Source organism: Poecilia mexicana, unplaced genomic scaffold, assembly GCF_051168715.1.
Source record: "Poecilia mexicana isolate PSO_F unplaced genomic scaffold, ASM5116871v1 scaffold_9, whole genome shotgun sequence".
Lineage (NCBI taxonomy): Eukaryota > Metazoa > Chordata > Actinopteri > Cyprinodontiformes > Poeciliidae > Poecilia > Poecilia mexicana.
In genome coordinates, this window is record NW_028263378.1 from 15410839 (window position 1) to 15426876 (window position 16038).

The 16038-nt window shown below is 37.4% G+C and overlaps 3 protein-coding genes across 6 annotated transcripts in view; 2 read left to right on the forward strand and 1 right to left on the reverse strand.

The window, feature by feature from the left end:
• LOC106924503 (prune homolog 2 with BCH domain) overlaps window positions 1-2099 on the forward strand; it is a 40239-nt gene extending 38140 nt beyond the window's left edge. Inside the window, exon 18 of the mRNA XM_014998242.2 lies at window positions 615-2099. Within this exon, the coding sequence (XP_014853728.2) occupies window positions 615-642 (28 nt within the window). The 3' untranslated portion in view covers window positions 643-2099. The remainder of the gene's footprint in view (window positions 1-614) is intronic.
• Window positions 2100-4113: 2014 nt separating this feature from the next.
• Window positions 4114-10624, reverse strand: LOC106924505 (glucosaminyl (N-acetyl) transferase 1). 4 transcript variants are annotated; one of them, XM_088008832.1, is made up of 6 exons: window positions 10419-10622; window positions 10158-10254; window positions 7339-7873; window positions 5969-6062; window positions 5005-5409; window positions 4114-4922 (listed from the first exon to the last, which is right to left on the reverse strand). In XM_088008832.1, the coding sequence occupies exons 3-6, from the start codon at window positions 7644-7646 to the stop codon at window positions 4422-4424; spliced, it is 1308 nt and encodes a 435-aa protein (XP_087864958.1). In that variant the 5' UTR covers window positions 7647-7873; window positions 10158-10254; window positions 10419-10622; the 3' UTR covers window positions 4114-4421. The 4 variants fall into 4 exon arrangements, with proteins under 4 accessions (XP_087864958.1, XP_014853735.2, XP_087864959.1 ...); XM_014998249.2 differs by having other exon boundaries at window positions 7339-7676; window positions 7801-7873; window positions 10158-10622; XM_088008833.1 differs by having other exon boundaries at window positions 5969-6020; window positions 10158-10624.
• Window positions 10625-11865: 1241 nt separating this feature from the next.
• Window positions 11866-15930, forward strand: rfk (riboflavin kinase). Its single transcript, XM_014998253.2, has 4 exons — window positions 11866-12584; window positions 13868-14019; window positions 14396-14498; window positions 14663-15930. The coding sequence occupies exons 1-4, from the start codon at window positions 12503-12505 to the stop codon at window positions 14833-14835; spliced, it is 510 nt and encodes a 169-aa protein (XP_014853739.1). The 5' UTR covers window positions 11866-12502; the 3' UTR covers window positions 14836-15930.
• The last annotated feature ends 108 nt before the right edge of the window (window positions 15931-16038 follow it).

The following is a 16038-nucleotide window of genomic DNA, read 5'->3' on the forward strand; positions in this document are numbered from 1 at the left end:
GTGTTCCTCCCACTGAGAAACTATTTTGCATTTCAAACAAATCTCTTTTGAAAAATATGTAATATGAGAATAGTACTTAAATCCCCCAGGACATGTAAGTCGCTCTTTTCAAGTAAATGTTTAAGACATATGTATGTAAGTGGCCGATCTGTGCAGCTCCACAGGATCATTTAACAACAAACTAAACATCACTGAAACGTGATCAGGATCGGCCCTCCTCTGTTGAGATAACCAGACACCTGCAGAACAAATGCAAATTTAGCAGGGAGCATAAACATGTTGGTGAAGGGAAATTACTCAAAAATGACCACCATTTATGAGGAAAGCAAATATGCTTGAACTGTGTAAAAAAAAAAAAAAAAAAACTGAGCTTCTGTTTTTCCAAACAGATGGAAGAACATAAAAGCTAATTTAAATCAAAGTCTCAGGTTTATTGTATAGGTCAGACATACGTGAGCCTCAGAGACTGTGGACTTTATCATTTTATGAGTTGACTAAAAGCATTTGCTTCCACATCCTACTTGGTGTATATTTTGTCTCAAATTCATAGCCAAAGAAAAGGTTTCCCTGCAGTAAATGCCCTCCTCTTCCTTCTTGTCTTCCGTCTCCTGCAGAGTGGACAAAGGGAAATCAGCTGTTTGAGAAGACACTTGGATGCTGCCTCGTTTCTCCCTGTGTTTTGCTGTACTGTCTGCCACAGCATGTCAGAGTATGAAAGCTTGCAGCATGATTGGTGCGGCACGTAGCTGTTGCCTTGCAACTGTTGGCGAATCGGAGGGGATGGTGCCATAAAGCCAACGTGGCGAGATCACGTCGTCTTTGTGGAGAGTTTCTGGTTAAAGGGTACATGGATGGTGGAGACTGTCACTGTGCTGAAAGGGAGGAAAGCTTTGTCCCATTTTCACATCACTTAACTAAGTTCACCATCTCTTCCTCTGTGTTTATTAAAATATAATTATTAACACATTTGCAGCTATTCTTCACTGTATACTAAAAGGTATTTATACTATTGTGTATTTCCTGAAGTCACAGTTGCGATTTGAACTCGACGTTGGCAGAAAGCCTCTGCTCTCCCTCTGCCACCAGGGTACTGTGCTGTGTTAGATCTCTAAGAAGTCTCTGTTTAACTATTAAGCAGAGACTATCTGTTTTATCTGTTTAGACTATAGTCTCAGTCGATAAGCTTTTGAAAATACAATAAATTGGCCTTAAATATTAGGACTATTTTATGAGCAGCGTGGCCTTCACATGCATGATGCTGAAAGGTGAAGGTGGTTGACCCCATAAAAGTTGAGTAAGAAGTTGTGATTTTTTTTTTCTTTCTGTGTGCCGACATGTAAGTCAACACTCGATTTGTTTATTAATAAAACGAGCTGTTCTCTCCTCCAGCTCCACTGTGTCACTGTGAAAACATTCATACGGTCAGCAGAATTTAGTCTCTGTCGTGAAATCAAAAGGTTATCAGAGAAAACAATTGGAGTGGAGTTTTTCCATGTTCCAAGTGGGTCCCATGTTTTCTATCAGTTGTTTGTAACGATCACTTATTAATGGGAACATGGTTTTACGACTGGCTTCATTATGATGATTGGGAGGTGCAATCAAAGTTCAACCTTTTTGTAAGATGAACCACTGGGTGACAAACTTAAGTACTTTATGTTCCTTCGTGCAAAGATAATAGCCACGGTGGAGACTCGGTTTAATGTATGCTTTTACTCATAAATGTTAATATGTAACTGGCATATGTGGTGGGAAAATAATTATTAGTTAACATCTGCTGATATGATCATTCATATTAAATACTTGTGAATTCTTACCAAAAGAACCGCTTTGGGCTACACAAAGGTTGGAAGGTGTTTTCCTTCAGCTGCATGGGAAGCAGACAGTTTCCCATGTTTTGGATCCCTCGTCCCTGGTGTAAAACTCATGTGTTGACTCTGCCTGACAGAGCTTTGCATTTGGAACATCTTCATTCTCTGTACAATACAACATACAAATAAACCTGACAGTGATTGGAAATTTTTTTTTTCCACAGCACATAATATTTATTTGTTGTAGAGATCAGAAAATTGTGCACTTCATTAAATACGTTTTCCTCCCGACCAGTAGCTTGTTGCGTTTTATTTGTTTCCGATACTTTCCAGAAGTATTTATATTAACACACAGTGACAAAAAGCCAGATGTTTCTATTTTGTCATTGAGATAATGCATCTTTTTCTAAATCTTCTACTGGGTAATTTTCCTTTTTTGTTTCTTCAGTATTGGGGGGGAAAGAAATATTACAGTTGACATTTTGTCAGAGAGCATGATGCTCTTTTACTCTTTGCTAGTGGTTGGGTGAAATGATTTATTGCCAAGCAATTTGTACTTGTTCTTTCCATATCATAATGACTAGAAAAACTACTTAAATGGCTCCGACCAAAAGTTGTTTGTTTTTTTCTGAACATCAATGACTCGGCCACAGGATCTTCTCTATCCCTGCTGTAGCCCATGACAGGTTAAAAAGTTGTTGTTTTTTTTAGTGAATTTTTTATTTTATTTTATTACATTTGCTCAAACTAAGCATACAATATTGTAATAAAACACAAAATTTATTCTGTTGTTTATTGAAAAGGGATTTATAAATTGTTGTACATCCAAAACATAAGAGTTTTTTCACATTTTCAAGTTGTTAAAAAGGAAAATAAATGTTCTGACTTTTAAGGGTCAGTTTTTCTATTTCTTGGAAAAGGAAATGGTTGCATATTCTCAGCAACAAGAACAGAATAGTCACCTTTTCTTCAAAATGTTTCCTTTATTTAGCCAAGTTTAATGACTAGTGATGCTCAAAACAGTTTTTTAAGAGAAAGTCACTGGATGTTTGTGGTCATGTTTCCTACGAAGCAAAAACTAAAGAAAAAAAACGTGCCGAAAAGTCAAACCTAGTGTGTTGTGTGTAATATTTTCCATGAAGATTTCAATTCCTACAAAAGTTATTTTATCTGCATGTTGGGAAACATTTTCTTCATTCGGGAAAATCCTGTAGTCTAAAACTAAAATGTCTTTAATTGGGCATTTTCAATGTTTTATTTATCTAGAAAGGACAGAAAAATTACAAAACTGTACACATAAAACTTCAAAGGTCATGAAAAATTAAACAATCCTGAAAAAATCTTCAAAGATTTGTTCAACAGTGATACTAAATTAATCAAAGCAGCAGCATTCAGATCTAAAATGTTTAATATTTGTTCAAAGTCGCTTAAGTTACTTTTAATTTTACTTGGGGCCATTCTATACATAACTAGCAGAATGCAATGATGAATGTTTCCCCAATTTAGTCAAACTCCTAGGCATCATCAACAGATTTTTGGGGGAAACGGTAAGTTCATGCCCTGCTTTGAATAATGTAGGATGTAAAGAAATGAAGCAAGGTTGTTAAAAACAGCTTCATAAATGAAGATATGCTTAGACTTTTGCACTGGCAAAGTAGAGCATGTGACATTCAGGAAATGCTGGGCTGATGAAGCACATGATAAGATGTGTTTCCAACAGAGTTCATATTATCAAAACAAAAATTAAAATTTGTTGTTTGATACTCCTCAATCAAGATAATTAGCATACCAAAATAAAATTAGTGTTCTGTCAAAACTGTGTTTTATTTCAATCAATCAATTTTAGCTATAAAGCACCCTTCATGTTGGAAACATGAAGGAGACTCTGAACTCGGTTTGAACCATGCAGGATGCAAATACCAGAGTTGGGAAGTAAACTGAAGCTGGTGGGATACTCCCTTTTCTTCCCGTCTTTGTAAGACGGTAGTAAAAGATGTGAAAGTGCTGTACTTTTATCTTTTCTTCACTTCCCTTCCCTGGAAAACTAAAATAGAAGATTTTTCTTAGTGGCCCTGACCCGGCAGTAGGATGGGGTGACCTGAAATACTCTCGACTGCTTTCTATAAACACATTTTTAAACAATTCAAAAGCCTTTTCTGACAAGACAAAGATTCACCTGCAGGCCTTTCTTCAGCTAAAATAAGCAACATGCAAAAAGAGTCGAGTTACTCAGTGTATATCCAGTGAAAGATGTTCCGACCCGACCCAAAAGCATTCAAAGACGCTATATTCTTCACCAGAAATATGCTTTGTTCAATATTCAGATATTTATTTAGAATATTTAAGAGGGATGCAACATTTAGAAGGCATGGCTGGCATACAATCAGCGCCACCAGGCCCTTAGTCAGACCACCAGCAGCAGGTAAGGCAGAAGAAGAACATGACTGAAAGACACAGAGCTGGGGTTCAAACCAGCAACCCACTGGTTACAGGATGAATTTCTACCTCTGAGCCATAGTGGACAAAAAATATGAATACTTCCCCTCCCTGTTGCAGCTAAAAATTTAAGATATGTTCCAGGTTGTATTAGATCATCTTGTTTTAAGTCATCTATTACGACCAGAAAAATTTTTCTCTTTCTGATTCAGCCAGAGCTTTCTGTCTGAGATGTTTCTCCAAGCAGAAGACAGGAATGGGATCTGTGCACACGTCAAATTTGTTGGCAAATAGGTGGTGGTTCTCCAGCAGCCATTGTACGTCCCCAGCTCCATATACACAAATTGACCGTACGTGGCTGCCCTGACACTGAGGATACACTGCTGAATCCTGTGCTCCCTCATGCCACATCCACTTCACTAGTCGTGCAATGGCATTAATGTCCGTCTGGTCGTACTTAGAGTGGGGTCTCGTCGAGCCAGGCACACCAGGGATTCGTTGAATGGTCGCCCACAGGAACTCATCAGGACTGTAGGTGTCTTTGGACCACTCGATAAGAGCTTGTACTCGGGTGTCTTTCAAAACACTCTGGACGTAGCCCCGCGTTACCACGATGTAGGCGTTTCCTGACTTAATGGGGAAGTTGAAGGGAGGCGGACTCTTCGACTTTCCCGTCGACTGAAAACATAGAGTAAATAAAAATGCATAAAATATTGGTAATTAAGACTCAACACAAGCTACAAATGCTCTCCAAATGTACCTTGATTGTCCCATTAACAATCTGGTGAACTTTTGATACCCTCCACTTCTTCCCTTCAGGCATATCTTCGGACTCCATGCTGTTGCCACCCTTCAGCGAGCGAAGCATTCTTACCATTTCCAAGTTGGTTTTTAGAGGGAAGTCTTGTCCACAGAGGTTGATGAAGTATTTCCACTCTGCACTGCGTTCATAGAGGTCAGCCATGCAGTTGAGGTCAGCTTGGACACGAGGCCACCCAGCGTAAACCACACTCACAGCCTGTCCGACCATGAAGACATTGGGGAAACAGGACACGATGCTGGTAATGGCAGCTTTTACAGAGGGCTGGGATTTTTTGTCCACATGAATACAATAAATGTTCTGAGGTGCATAGATGGCTCGTAGCAGTCGTTCAAAGTTCTGCACCTGAAATATGACAAAAAACAAACTTAAGTTCCCTTTTCTTTCTACAGGAGTGAAACATTGCTCTGTGAGGAAAATGCATGTTCGGTTTTCTAGTCGACGTTTTAAACCTTTGAAAGAGAAACATCACAAAATCTGTCAGTCACTTTTTCCAGATCAAGCAAGTGCCTGCTTACGTTTTCTTTATTTATTTTTAATATCACAATCTGTGTCTCCTCTGCATTGTTGTGTCATTGACTCAAATACTGTTTTATTTCATGTGATGGGGAAAATGATGGGAAAGGGATTCTGATGAGGCTCATTTGTCAGATCAAAAGTGCCTTCGTAAAATTACAACTTTTAAGCAGATACTAAATATACTTTTCAATAAGCTCACATTTTAGACATAAAAATATTGGTTTCTTTTGACCTGATGTAATATTTAAATGTTTTGCCTTTATTAGCAATGAGTAGAAAATCAACAATAACAGAAACCATAACCCTATAAGCTCAATCTATGTAAGGTCTATAATATAGATGTATATGTAATATGTAATTAAATGTAATGTTAGAATGCACTTACTTTGTGATGAACAACTATAGAGTAAGCCAGAGGAAAGTCTTCTTCTTCTTTGCTAAGCGCAAATGTTATATATTTCATCTTTGACTTGAATTTCCTGTAACAGTGTTGAATGTCATTATGTGTCACTGAAATTATTGATTTACTAAAACAAATAGAAATCTTTGCAACAGTATCCAAAGCCCTCAAACGTTTTCACATGTTGCTGCAATACAACCACAAACCAGCACATTGAGGTTTTATGTGACAGAACAAGACAAAGTGTGCATAACTGAGAAGCAGAAGGAAATTGTTTTCTCACTAGTTTTCTAAGTGTAACACGGGGGAAAGAACCCGGATTGTGACTGAGGACGTGGCCCTAAAGCCAACTGGTAGACTACTGAAATATCAAGTGATCTAGAGTTTCCCAATTAATTATACCCAGGTAGGTCTGGCTGAGAATGAGGAAACAGAAGTAGTATACAAAATATATTTTATTTATACATTCTTTTACAATATTAAAAATAGACTTTATTATTCTAATTTAAAACGCAATAAGGCTCAAAAACCCAGGACAAGACTAGAAGCAATTGGAACCAAAAACAAATGCAAACCAAATTAGTAGAAACACAAAATAACAAAATAATGTTAGACAAAAGAAAACAAACCCCACATTGCCCCAACCCAGTCCTAAGGCTGTGCCCAGCAAGCTAATAAAAAATATAAAGAGCTATGCATTGTTTGTGGTTCTGCACTGTTTGTGGGAGCACAATAGGCAACAGCAGCAATCAGTATTAAATGTCCACAATCCAAACACTCACAGCAACCCGATGAGCACGGCGCCAGCGCTCATCTGGCCTGAGAGCCAACTCAACCAACGGACCAAACAAACACACACACAGATTGGCGTGCACACCCGGTGCCTATATACGCTTAATGAGCCGGACAAGGCTGAGAACGGAAGTGAAGGTGGAGAACGGGGCCTAGACGTGTTCAAGAGCCCTGACTGGGTGGGAATTTGCAACCACTGGATGTAAACTATGTCTTCCAGTCAAACCACCCGGTTACATAAGAAATGACACTCGTGCGTAGGATTATGGTTAGGATCATAGGAGTTGCTCAGTTACTCAAAATAAAATACAATAAAATACCAATGAAACCCAATAAAAGCCAATACAGTCTATTGTCTTCAGAAGTTATCTTACTGGCAAACAGAGTTTGTCTGTGTCTTTTTTTTATCAGTATAAATTAATCCGTCCTTTAATGGACTTAGGGATTTGAACACAAGTGTATTCATAATGCCGTTCTACTTTATGTTTTTCTGTCACATAAAATCACAACAAAATGTGAAAATGTTCTAGGGTTATGAGGCTCTGTAGTTTAAAGCAACACACCTGCAGTCCTTGGTTTCATTAATGTAATACTCATCAGGGATCTGAATATTTTTCTGGAACTCTTTTGTGATGGTTAATAGTTTGGCTTCCAGCAGCGCCTCTGTGTTTCCCTCCTGGATTGCTGAGCAGTTGCACACTCTCTCAGGGCCAAAGTCATAATCCCTGTACTCCAACCAGCGGTTACTGTGGATTATGTCAGTAGACAAGGGTGACTGCAGCTGAAGGACCAGGAACAGCGTCCACAGTGAGCCCAGTGCAACGGAGAGCTTCAAGGACAGCTGGCGCCAGCTTCGTTTGCACAATGGCATGGTTTCCAGATGGCCTCGGGTTAGTGAGCTCTATAAAGAAGCCAGCAGTCATTTGCACAAGATTTTATAGTTCCTTCCAGCCAGAGATTAATTTTTGTATGTATTTGAATGTTTCATCTTTTGGAGAATGTTGAGTAAAACTTTTGTCCTTTACCAAGAGTGAGGGGGATTTTCCAAAGTGTTTGAAACAGTTGCAGAGTTGAATGTAGACTTGTAAATCCCTGTTCCTGGAAATAAAATCATTGTTTAGTCTCGTGCATAATGTTGACATATAAAATGTAGACATTTCCTTTATTGGAGTGCTGAGTTTTAGAGAAGCCAAAAAAGGAGAAAGAGAGAACGAGAGCGCGAGAGATGTGGCTTCACAAGGAGAGCAGTTTACACAGTTATAAGTTATCTCATGTTATCGAAGCACAATTAAGAACATTTTCACCAAAAAAAGCTAAATAACTGCATTGACAGCCCTGGTGTAATGTACACAGTTTATCCACTGTTCCCTCTGATTGCTTCATTTTTAAACATGCAATATTATAAAATCCAAACATTTGCTTGATGCACATCTTGCAACGCCTTTTCACTGCTGTTTGTTATTTTTTGCTTTGCTTCCTCTTTCGTGAGCTCATGTTTCCACCAGTTATTTTGGCATTTAGAAAAGTGTATTTATGTGTAGCATTGATCTGTTCAAGAAAAAAAAAACAAGAATCAAAATTTCTGACTTACATAAAATAAAAAGTCCCATACATCTGTTTCAAACAAACTCTGGAGTTTCTTAAAAATATTCAAGTTTCAATCTGACCTTGATAACGACAATGCAGACATAAAACAATTTCTGAATCAATTACATGTCCCTAAGATTACATGTTCCTGAGAAAGACATGCTGGAAAATTAAATATTTGAGGATGAGGTTCTCCTTGCTGTTAAATCATTACAAAACAATAAAGTCCTAGAGCCCGGCAGCTTTCTAATTGAATATTTTAAAATCTTTTCAAATAAATTATTAACGCCCCTTACAAACAGGCATCCCAAAGGATAGCTATTCCTCAATCTTTAACAATAACATTACTTCCCAAACCTGGAAAAGATGCACAGAGTTGTAGTAATTAGAGCATTGACCCCAGAGCCCCCTCAATTCAAACTGTAAGGTGTTGTCTAAAATAATGGCATCTCAGCCGCAGAAAATCTTCCCAAACATTATCCAAGCAGACTAAACAGGTTTAGTTATAGACAAGGACTCAATTGCTTTGTATTGAGTCTGGAATGTCAAGTTGGAATACCCAGAGTTGGGTAGGAACTTATTACAGTTATTTGAGTAAGGTTTTATGGGGGAAATTTGCTTTTAAGAGTATTTTTCTATGCTGAGTATTTAGTATTATGAAATATCGTTACTCTTACTTGAGTAAAATTTCTGGATACTCTACCACTTTGAGTAACACAGTGAATGAAGAACAAGCTTGTCTTAACCAAAGTATTTACTAACAAACACTTACAGTTTTTGTTAAAGTTTCATATTGAAAGAAATATATCAGGAAAATATTTTCTTTTGCCTGATTTTATTTTCGTAATTGCGTAATTTATGTGTTTTATTTTTATTTTCGTCTTCGTCGACGCACAAGAGTCACATCAACGTAACACACTTTCATCTCACTGACGGACGGTGCAACGCAAGAAACACAAAAAGATGCCGCTAAGCACACGGGGAAATAGTTCCCACTCGCGTCTTTTTCTTCTTTTAGTTTTTTTTTTTTTTTTTTCAAGTGCTAACCTAAAAACTATACTTTACTCAACCCTTGGAAGTCTGGCAAATTTAACAAAAAAGTTAACACAACCTACTACTGTAAGTTTACCTTTCACAAACTCACACATTTATATTCAAAATCTAAAACTCGCTGACTTTACTTAACTTAAAGAGTAGAAGATAGAGACAACTAAATGCGGCTCAAATGTTTTACAGTGCAGTAAATCCATCACCAACTGAAAGATATCTCAAAAAAGACCTTCCGATTGCATGGCTGCATCCGCGTCCCCCTCCTCTCTTCCCCACACTGTGTCTACGCCAACTTGCAACACGAAGTTACACAGTATTTAGAGGAAAAAACATATTCAGCTATAACACTAACACACTTCACCCGTGTCACTTTTGAAAAACCTGCATTTCCCGTAAATCTTCACAGATTACGCTGTTAAAGTAAATAAAACAATAAAAAATAAAAATAAAGCCTGAGTGGAGCCTATGCAGGCATGTGAAAATCGCTTATAAATGAATTTGTAAAGCCATGTGTGGCATAATATTGTAAAATGCTGTGAAAGCATTTAAGCCATCGCGCATTATTTGATGTCTGGGCAGGTATATATATATAAAAAAATCTCCTAAATTTAGCACTCACCGACATTAATGCATTAAAACATCTCTAGAAGTTACCAAAGCGCAAAGAGTTTAGACTTAGAAATGTACTTAAAAAACTGATGATATTCATTAGTATTATTATTATTATTATTAATGTGCTACTTACCTGTCATCCGACCTGAGTCTCTTCTCACCATAACTCGACTGTTCTTTCTGTGTGGAGCTTAGGAACAGAGTGCCTCTACTAAAGTCCTGTTCCACATCTAAAGATGAGATCAGGCATAAAACAAGGAACAGAAACTGTCTGAGAGTTGTTTACTGCCCTTGAGCCATTTTTTCAAAGAGATGTTTCTCCCCTTTTAAGTTGCCTAGCCAACCATTTACTTGAAAAAACATAACGATAACAAAAAAATGATAAAAAGCTTACAGAATTGTGCATAATTTCACATATCCAACTTGAAACTAACTTCACTGCGGTAATTTAAGATATTACTCCCCTCCGTTATCGTCCTCCCACAGACATCCCATCCTTATCCCCTCTCCCGCCCCACCCTCCAAAAAATCCAAAATGTCTCTCCAGAAGAGCAACGCACATATCTGTCTTTAATTTATGTATTATTTGAGTTTTCATACCTACTGATAAATTGTGCAATAGTTAAAAAAAAAAAAAAAACACCACGGTGCAGATAACATTTTCATCAGACACGGACTGTAAAACATTCCCCTCAAATGTGTTGCGAAAGGTGTCAAAACCGTATTATAATCAATCTGTCAGCGAACGCCCACCTTTTGGGGCTTTCACAGATAAGAAACATGATAACACTGAGAATATTTTTAGAAGTTGCCTTGTCAGGTATATTTAAAGCCGTGCACTATCGATCACTATTTGCCAGCTCGCGAGCGCCCCCTTGCGGAAGCAAGCAGTGCAAGTTGATGTTTTTTTGTTTGTTTTTTCTTTGGCGTTCAATACGCGGATATGACAAACGCGCATGATAATATTTCTTGCTGAAATATTTTCATATTACTAAATGAAGCGTTTCGTTTGTGTAGTAAAGTTGGTGTTTCTCTTTCATGAAATATAAGGCTTATGGACCTCGACATAATTTTTTTTTCTTTTATTATGTGTATTACAAAACTTAACGAAACGCACTAGACGACTCAAATGAATATTTTAAAAAACTGACTGTTATCCTTTTTCTGTCTCTGAAATATTTTTTTTCTGGAAATGAGATTAAAATTAGTTTATATGCTAGTTAGTCACTTCTGATTCAGTACCAATCTCATGGGAATAGGAGATTGTGAAGGTGGGGTGGGGGAGAGGCACGTTGGGCATAGATCAAATTCAAATTTATTCGCAATCTTGACTGATATGGAGTCATTTTAGTAGGCAGGGGCAGATTGAAAACGAAAGTTGAGTAACTATAAACAATTCATTATTTATAGTAGGCTACCTCTACATTTTATTATATGACACACAGCCAACAAATGATCCCAAATTATCCAAACTTTTCACTTTACACCTGATGTTCATCACTGCATTGTTAGCACAAAATTGACAAAACCAAAAGCTTATTTTTTCTATTGTAACATTTTAAAAATTTCACTTCTTATTTGTTCCATGCTTTATTACACAGAAAAATCGTGGAAGACGCCGAGTTAAACAAACAATAACAACAACAAAAAGATGGATAGGTTGGAGAATTTATTTATTTATTTATTTATTTATTTATTTATTTATTTATTTATTTATTTATTTATTCATTGTGTGCTTTCTCACCAACTTCATTCTTCGTGTGCCTCTCTTCACCAGGTGGCACACGATGCAAACTCGTAACGAGATAGCTACATCTCCTACAAAGTAATTTGGACATCTCAGCAATACTCACATTGTTTGAACTTTTTCAACAGGTATGGAAACAACAACGTTAGCGACGAACGTCAATAAATTATTCTTTTTCTATTATAATTTCCCACTTTACCTAAACGCACCATGACACTCCAGTGGTCACGCGGTCAATGACATCACGTAGAGCGTACGTGACGCAGAGAGTTCAAACACGTTATAAACGTAACCGGCTTTTTCTAAGCTTGATCTTCATCACCACACCACGTAGCAGCCGTCCAGAAACAAGTACTGTCATCCTCCTGGTTGCTATAGAAACAGTTGTCTTTAATTTATCCGGGGTTTCACCCTCTTCAGGATCTGTCAGTAGCTGATGAAGGTAGTTAGCACTGCTAGCATAGCTGGTGAACTTTCATCATCATCTCTGCTTAGTGACTGAGGTTCAACTTTAACCAGCTTGAGGGAGGCACCTTGGAAGGAAAAGTTGACCATACACTCAGACTCGGGCACCGGAGCTTAACTTAAAAATAAATATACATCAGTTTTCTCTTAGCAGTGTGCTAGCCGTTAAAACCGTTCCAGTTGAGCAGCTAGGCTCACTTCCTTGTGTCGTGTTCGAGGTCATTCTGTAGCCCCCGTCTAAAGCAGCTGTCCGCGGTATACAAAACATGAAGAGCCTCCCGTACTTCTGCCGAGGAGAGGTCGTTCGAGGATTTGGAAGAGGAAGCAAAGAACTCGGAATTCCTACGGGTGAGGCAAGAAACTGGCACCAAACTATGAGTTTTACAGTTAGATAATATGATACATAACTGTCTACGTAAATAACGTAAGGTCTATGATAACAGATTCTTTACTGATTCTCGGAATTATACAGAGGCTGGATCTTAACGTAACAAGTCCATCTAAGTGGTTTTGTACGTCACCGGATCAGTAATTTATGCTTTACGTGAGCGATATTCGCAAAAATCATTCTACATTTATACGTAAACGGAGCTAATATTTTTACGTAGGTATGTGAGTTGCGTAAGGGAACTTTACTGTTTCTAAAAGTGCAGCTGTTGACGTGATTCTGTCCAAAATGTGAAGTTGTGTTTTATGCAACCTCAAGTAAATAGAGGAATTGAGCAGATGGACACAGACCAACACATAAGAAATAAAGAAATGTATTTTGAGTTCCTCGGGGTGGTAGCAAAGACACTTTTCTTCTTATAACTTTTATTTTATCCATTTTATCCATCGTATCTATCCATTTTTATCAGGAGGAGTGAATAATGCCAGCGAACCAAACAAGTCTGCATTGTTTAAAATCTGTCATTTAAAAACATGATTCAGAATTTCACAGTAGTCCCCAAACAATATGGTCATACAAAATACCTGTAGCTTAAATGTGTTAATATCAAATGTAAAAATTAACATTACAGAGGTAGTAGTTTTGAATACATCCTTAACTGAAGAAACTAAAAGATCATCCCTTTTTTTGTGTAAGTATATGCAGTAACATCACGCGTGACTGTTTTTTTATTAAGTAACAAGCCAGTTCAGATTTTGTGAAAAGTAATTTTCCAAACTTTCTCCAAAAGAGATGAGCATTTTAATTTTTTACAAACAAAGCAGGTTTAATCTAGCAAAATAAATCCCTTTGAAAATAGTCTAATTAGATAGTCTTCTGTTTTTGAAAAAAATTCAGGTAATATATTTAATAGAAGATAATCACTACTTGGATGTAATTATGCAACAAAATCCAGATTCAGATGTGCTGTGCAACATGCTTATTAATTTGTTTTATCTGGTGCTACATTGTCAAGGTCAGAATAAATCCTCTTAAGTAAATAAATCTAAGCAGAGTAGCAATTTGATCAACTCATATAGAAAGGGGGGGAAAAAACACAATAAAATAAATTAGTTGGTCCCTTCTAAAAATAACTAATTCAGCCACTTGCAACTCATAGCATTTATTGTCTTGCTTACCTCTGCCTCTTTCTTTGGTTTTTACTCCTCTCTTCTCCTTTTGTCCCTTATGTTGGGATTTACAGCCAACTTCCCAGATTCGGTGGTGGACAATCTTCCGGCTGATATCAGCACAGGAATCTATTATGGCTGGGCTTGTATCGGGAATGGCGACGTTTACAAAATGGTGATGAGCATCGGCTGGAACCCTTACTACAAAAACACAAAGAAGTCCATGGTAAGCTCAAGTTTGGTGGCTTTTATTTCAGTCATAGAATTCATCCTCACTTTAAACCTGTTTGGTTGGCTGGTGGTATGTGTGGTTTCTTCAGTTCAAAGTATTAATCATCTTTCAGTGAGTTTTGAGAAGTTATGGGAACAGAAACAAAAACCCTGAGCTGTGCATTTGACCTAACATGGCTCCAGGAAATAGTTACTCAAGTTTTTCTCTGTCTGCATTGAGTTAGGCAGAAATCACACACCTGCTTGTATCAGGGTCGTTTTGCTCTGCTAAAAGGAAAACTCCAGATGGAATTGTGATTGATTAAGCATTTCAATAAGTTTTGGCAAATGATCTGCTTTTAAAATTCATGTAAATGTCTCTGGGCTTCCAGGAGACGCACGTCATTCACAAATTCAAAGAAGACTTTTATGGACAGACTCTGAGTGTCGTTCTGGTGGGCTACATCCGCTCAGAGAAGAGCTTTCCCTCACTCGGTATGCTGTCATCTGCGTTTGTAGAAACTGGAATACGAAAGTCATATTTGTACTTTAGTGAAAGGAACGAATTGGAGTGCCAGTAACACAGTTTCTTCCCCTTTCTTGTGCTATTTATTTCCTGACGCACAAACTGCCTGCTGCCCTTTTATCCTTGCTGACAGAGGATCTCATAGCGGCCATCAACAGCGACATCGAGGAGGCCAAGGTTAAGCTGGAGCTCCCGGAGCACATCAAGCTGAAAGAGGACAACTTCTTCACCAGCACGACCAATTCGTCTCCGGTCTCCTCCTCATCCGCTGCGTCCACGTCTCAGAGCATCATCAACGGTCACTGACAGCTGGAAGAGACGGCAGCGCTTTTGTGCCCTGAACACGTTTCTGTTCACATGTAAATCTGTCGGCTGTCACATAAACAGTCAACCTCTGTTTCTCTTCACGTGGTTCTGTGTTAAAACGCTGTTTTCTGACAACTGTTGTTTGTTGAACTGTATATATTCTTGCATTATTATCTGGTTCTACTGTATATTTTGAATCTTTTAGTAGAGAGGCCATATAAAAATCACTGATCAGATGTTTTTTTTTTTTTTTTTACTTGGTGTAAACAATGATTTAAATGAACCATAAACTCAAAGAAAGATAACTCATTAGGTTATCTTCTTATACCCAAGTCAGCATTGCAGCTTCATTGTCCTTAAAAGATAATATTGTGCAATCCTTCGCTATCAAAACTACAATTAAGTTGCAACTTATGTAACCTTCATGATAAGTTTTACTATTTCATCCTGTCAACGCCGTCTGCTGCCGAGTTTCTGTTGGAGCTGAACTATCTGTCTCAAATCCTACATTTGACCAGATTTGTGGTATTAAAAGCAGAATACACAAAGATGCTTTAAGAAGTTATACCGCAGGATTTGAATGTGTTGATCCTTGATATCAAGGTCTTGGTTTTATCAGCCATGCTGATTAAGATGATAAACCGTTTGGGGGCAGGGGGAGGAAACACTAAGCTTGAATGACCAAGCATTTTTTTTTTTTCCTTTTTATTAGTTATAGTCAAACATTTGCGAATGATTAGAAGAATTTTTTTTTTTTAGGTATTTAATGTGTATATACAGCAAAAGCCTTACAAGTCTATGAACATGAATTATTTTTTTACATAATCGTATGTGAAAGTTGTACGACAAACTATTGCCCATTTATAAATAGTTCAATTTTATTATGTTTTTGGGAATGTATTAAAAGCCCTTGGAGGAGTATTTTCTGTTTACTGTTTATTTTAGTTTTGGGATGACAGGAAACTGTGGATGCAAAGTTTTTACATTCTCTGTAAAGCCTATTGTAATTGCTGGAAACCTGGATCTGTCATTTTTAGATCTATTTAATTCATTAAAGCCTTTCTGAGGCCTGAAATTATTATCCTATGTCATAAATGTTGTCTTCTTACATCATAAAATATGACGCATTAACCAAAGGCACCTGGTTTCTTTTTAATTATTGTTTTTAAATTCATTTAGTTTTAATCACAGTTCAATATTTAA

Coding starts and splice junctions, on each gene's coding strand:
- LOC106924505 (XM_088008832.1), bottom strand. CDS start 7,646: ATGCCATTGTGCAAACGAAGCTGGCGCCAGCTGTCCTTGAAGCTCTCC. Junction 6,063..7,338: donor AATGAAACCAAGGACTGCAG/GTGTGTTGCTTT, acceptor ACACTGTTACAG/GAAATTCAAGTCAAAGATGA. Junction 4,923..5,004: donor TTGTTAATGGGACAATCAAG/GTACATTTGGAG, acceptor CTATGTTTTCAG/TCGACGGGAAAGTCGAAGAG.
- rfk (XM_014998253.2), top strand. CDS start 12,503: ATGAAGAGCCTCCCGTACTTCTGCCGAGGAGAGGTCGTTCGAGGATTT. Junction 12,585..13,867: donor AGAACTCGGAATTCCTACGG/GTGAGGCAAGAA, acceptor TGGGATTTACAG/CCAACTTCCCAGATTCGGTG. Junction 14,020..14,395: donor AAAACACAAAGAAGTCCATG/GTAAGCTCAAGT, acceptor CTGGGCTTCCAG/GAGACGCACGTCATTCACAA.